The sequence below is a fragment of the Cannabis sativa genome, chromosome 7, assembly GCF_029168945.1.
Source record: "Cannabis sativa cultivar Pink pepper isolate KNU-18-1 chromosome 7, ASM2916894v1, whole genome shotgun sequence".
Classification (NCBI taxonomy): domain Eukaryota; kingdom Viridiplantae; phylum Streptophyta; class Magnoliopsida; order Rosales; family Cannabaceae; genus Cannabis; species Cannabis sativa.
Window position 1 is genome coordinate 60,696,648 of NC_083607.1, and position 3,836 is coordinate 60,700,483.

At 30.3% G+C, this 3,836-nt stretch overlaps 1 protein-coding gene across 1 annotated transcript; it reads right to left on the bottom strand.

Annotated features, from left to right (window-relative positions):
- Positions 1-237: 237 nt before the first annotated feature.
- LOC115696790 (NAC domain-containing protein 101-like) lies at positions 238-1,366 on the bottom strand. The gene is made up of 3 exons (XM_030623673.2): positions 1,127-1,366; positions 772-1,031; positions 238-678 (listed from the first exon to the last, which is right to left on the bottom strand). Exons 1-3 carry the CDS (start codon positions 1,287-1,289, stop codon positions 352-354), a joined length of 750 nt encoding a protein of 249 aa, XP_030479533.2. The 5' UTR covers positions 1,290-1,366; the 3' UTR covers positions 238-351.
- Positions 1,367-3,836: the final 2,470 nt, after the last annotated feature.

Here is a 3,836-nt window from a genome sequence, read left to right on the forward strand (position 1 = left end):
GTTTGCTGCATATATTACACTACCATTTCCTTGAACATAATTCACTACATTGTTGTCCTCTCAGTTAAGTTAAACGACATGTCGTTAATGAAAGCATGGAATCATTAAATAAAAACGACATGTCGTGAGTCTAATTTTTCAGGAAAACGACATTTGTATCCATCTTAAGAACAAAAATAATACAAACAACCAAATTAACACGTAATGAACTTGCATGAATTGATCATTTTCTCATAATTTAAAACACGTCAAAAACAATTATAGTAATATTATTTATGTGAATTATATTCTTTTATAATTTGCAATAGTAGAAAGATAGAAAGAAACATTAACTAATCTCTTGAATAAGAATTAGCAGACTACATTATTTTGAAAAATTAAATCTAACTCTGCTTGAAACGTTTGATCTTTTGAGAAATTTTCGAACTCGCCAAATATGCTTTCGAGCTCATCCTTCGTTAATTTTGTTGAAGTTTTTGGTACTTCTTGTTGTACCGCTATATTCTTCTCTTCGCCAATATCATCAAGAAGATAAAGATTTGATGTAGACTCTGATAAAGTATTCTCGTATACTATTTTTTGTCGTTTCACGTTCGATTCTTTATGCTCGTTTATTACAATCACTTTCTTTTCTTTCGATTTCATTTTGTAAATCTTGCATAACACCCAACTACATTGCTGCAAAAAATAAATTAAAATTAAATTAGTATATTAATCAAATTAAAGTGAGTATCAAAATTTGGTAGTGATAATCAATATATATATGTATACCTGTGTGTTATTAGATTCAGGTAAACGATACTCGATCATCTTCCATCGAGTTCGTTTTTTATCTATGTCCATAAAATCCAGAGTTCTTCTAAAACCAATCTCGACTTTTTGTTTATTCAAGATTGCCTTTTTTTGAGCATTGCCATGCCAAGTTCCATTCTTAGCTTTTCGTTTCGATCTCTTACTATTTTTAAATGTGGAAGATGAATCTTTTCGATGAAAAAAATACCATGCGTTTTCGCACATGGGTGAGTATTGATCTACATACAATTGATAACATATATAAAACTAATGTTACTAACAAAATTAAAAGAAAAATATGAGTTATAAAGAAAGTACTAATGTATGATCTTACCAGTAAGTTCTTGAGGATGAAAATCATAGATATTCACATCTTGAATGTGATTAGGTTGAAGAAGATGAGGGTTGAAGTTTTTGTTAGACACATAAAATTCAATTATTTCTTGATCATTTGGACGAAATCTAACCCCAGCTGGTAGAAAATTGTTGAACTCCATAATTATTGAGAGAAAATAATGTATGTGATGTTGATTTAGAGAAATGAGTATGTGAATAAGTAAAGAGTAGTGATTATTAATGTATTTATAGTAGTATTGTTTTCTGTTAACTATATTAACTGTTTTGTTAGTTAATTGGTTGACTCTGTTTAAAAAAAATGTGTGACTAATTGTTCCAAACCACTATTTAATTAATTAAACAATTTTCTTATGATAAATAATTTTGTGATTAAAAAAATGTGACACATTTTTATTTTTATAATCAGAAAATAATATAAGTTCATTAAATTACTTGTTTTGATTTTATTAATTAATATAATGAAGAAACTCGTTAGAAGATTGAAAGAACTTGATCAGTTCAAACACAGTGATTCAGCAAGAAAAGATGAGATTGAGAATCTTCAAGAATTTATAAAACCATTAGAACAAGATTCGAAAAAGAAGAGTGTTGATAATGAATCTTTAAAGATTGTTATAAAGACACTAAATGAGAATTTGGACAAGTGTGAAGAGAGGTTTCGAAATTAAGTACAACATACCAAAAAGGTATCAAAACGGTCCGAAACAACCTTTGAAGGATTACATAGTAAGATTACAAGAGTTGATGGAAATGACATGGAGAAAAGAAACAAAGAACAAGAGAGAAATAGGGTATTTGACATTGCGAGAATTGATGGGAGAAATACATGTCACGAAAAGCAATGGCGATGGCCTAATTGCTTTCAATTCTCTTCGGTTTTCTCTTGAAGAAATCGCCACTCAAATCTCTAACCTTCTCATTCAGTACTTTGTTCTCTCACTTATGTTAACTTCCAATGCAAGTAATGAAATTGTATCGCGTAATCTTGATGAGCTTCTAACTATAATCGAATGCTTATCTCTAGAAGAATCTGATTACTCTGTTGCTAAAAACATGTTTGTTGAGATAATTTGTTTCTTTATTGATGCAATGGAGTTGGCTGGACCATTTTGGGACCACGAGAATAAGATTAGCCTTGTTAAGAAAACCGCTCATTATGATGTTCAATAATGATGTGCTTTTCTCAATGTCTGTTCATCTTAAGAGTAATGTTTTCGAGGAGAAATTGGAAAGAGTTGGAGAAAAGATAAAAGAGTGAATTTTTTATATCGAATTTGTCCAAGAATGTAGAAGCTAATTTTTGTTCAGAGATAAAGTTTTTAAGGCAAGTTTTGGAAGCTGGTGTGCATGAAATTTTCATTGAAGATGACAAGAGTTCATGGTCTTTAGTAAGAAAAATTTGTGTAATTAATGTTTGTTCAAAGTTTTAACCTATAATAGAAAAATTTCAAGAAGAAGAAGAAGAAGAGATTACATTGTTTATTGTGTTTCTTTATTGCTGACTTTGACTAGTTATAAATGATCACATCAGAATGAAATATTACCACTAATTCAAGCACCAAACATAACCAAATTAGCCATGGTTAGCTCTGGTTCTAGGGGGAAATTCAATGTCAAATCGATCTATGTTTCACTAATCTTGGCTGTGAAGATTGACTATGCTGCTGCCATCTTGTTTATATCCAGTTTGACTGTTGCTTTGCTAAGAAAATTGTTGCTGAAATTACTTCATGGCGGGTTTTGGAAGTTGTTTGTAACGCCATTCTCTCAGCGGTTTACTATGGTGCCGTTTGGTAACACTTTTGTTTTTTAATTTTTAAATCATAAAATGAAAGTAAAATTTTTGTTTTAAAAAAATTTATTTTTAAAAAACAAAAATGCGTTTTGTAACAACTTTTGTTTTTCAATTTTAAAAACAGAAAAACAAAAGTGTGTTCTGTAAAGTTCATTTTCATTTTTATTTTTTGATTTTATTTAAGTCGGGTCTAGGTCCGGGGTTGGATTCGGATTCGGGTTCAAATCAGAAGCCGGGTTCAGCGCCAGGACCGTGGGGAGGAGATTTGGTCCGGGTCTGGTCGTAATCCAAAAGATTGATTACGAAAAAAAACTGTTTAAAAAAATATTGAAAGTGATTTTTTTTTTGTTTTTAAAATTTTGATTTTTAATTATAAAATTGAAAAGTAAAAACAGTTTTATAGAACATGTTTTTGAAAAATATTTTCACTTTTCCACTTTTAAAAATAGAAAACTCATTAAAAAAGTGTTACCAAACGCCACCTATGCTATTTGGTGAAACCGAAATAAGTGTGTTTTTGATCTTGCTTGTAACTCATCGCTTAGAGCTGTTTGTGAGTCTGTCAAACTAGAATAAATTTTTCCCTTTGCTAAAAAAAAGTGAATCATTTAGAGTTTCATTCAAGTACTGATTTTTAGTACAATCTAAAAAGACTATGTTAAACTATTATTGGACCCTCATAACCGACGATTCAAAATTCAGTTATGACAGTTGGTACTCGAAATAGAGAGAGCAATAAAGAGATTATCGAGCCCTTGAGGTTGGTTTTGGCCGAAGACTAGAATGGTTGAGGGTTGTTTGGTTGTGATTTGGCCCTATTTTCCTTCCAATATGTATCTTCAGTCCCCTTGTTAGTTTATATGCTTAACTGTCAGTTATTACAGTTATTAGT

Bases quoted from the DNA above. Each gene is read 5' to 3' on its own strand.
- LOC115696790 (XM_030623673.2), bottom strand. From the start codon at position 1,289: ATGGAGTTCAACAATTTTCTACCAGCTGGGGTTAGATTTCGTCCAAAT. The intron at 1,032-1,126 runs GTAAGATCATAC...AATTGTATGTAG, and splicing joins TCATCCTCAAGAACTTACTG to ATCAATACTCACCCATGTGC. The intron at 679-771 runs GTATACATATAT...TATTTTTTGCAG, and splicing joins CTGAATCTAATAACACACAG to CAATGTAGTTGGGTGTTATG.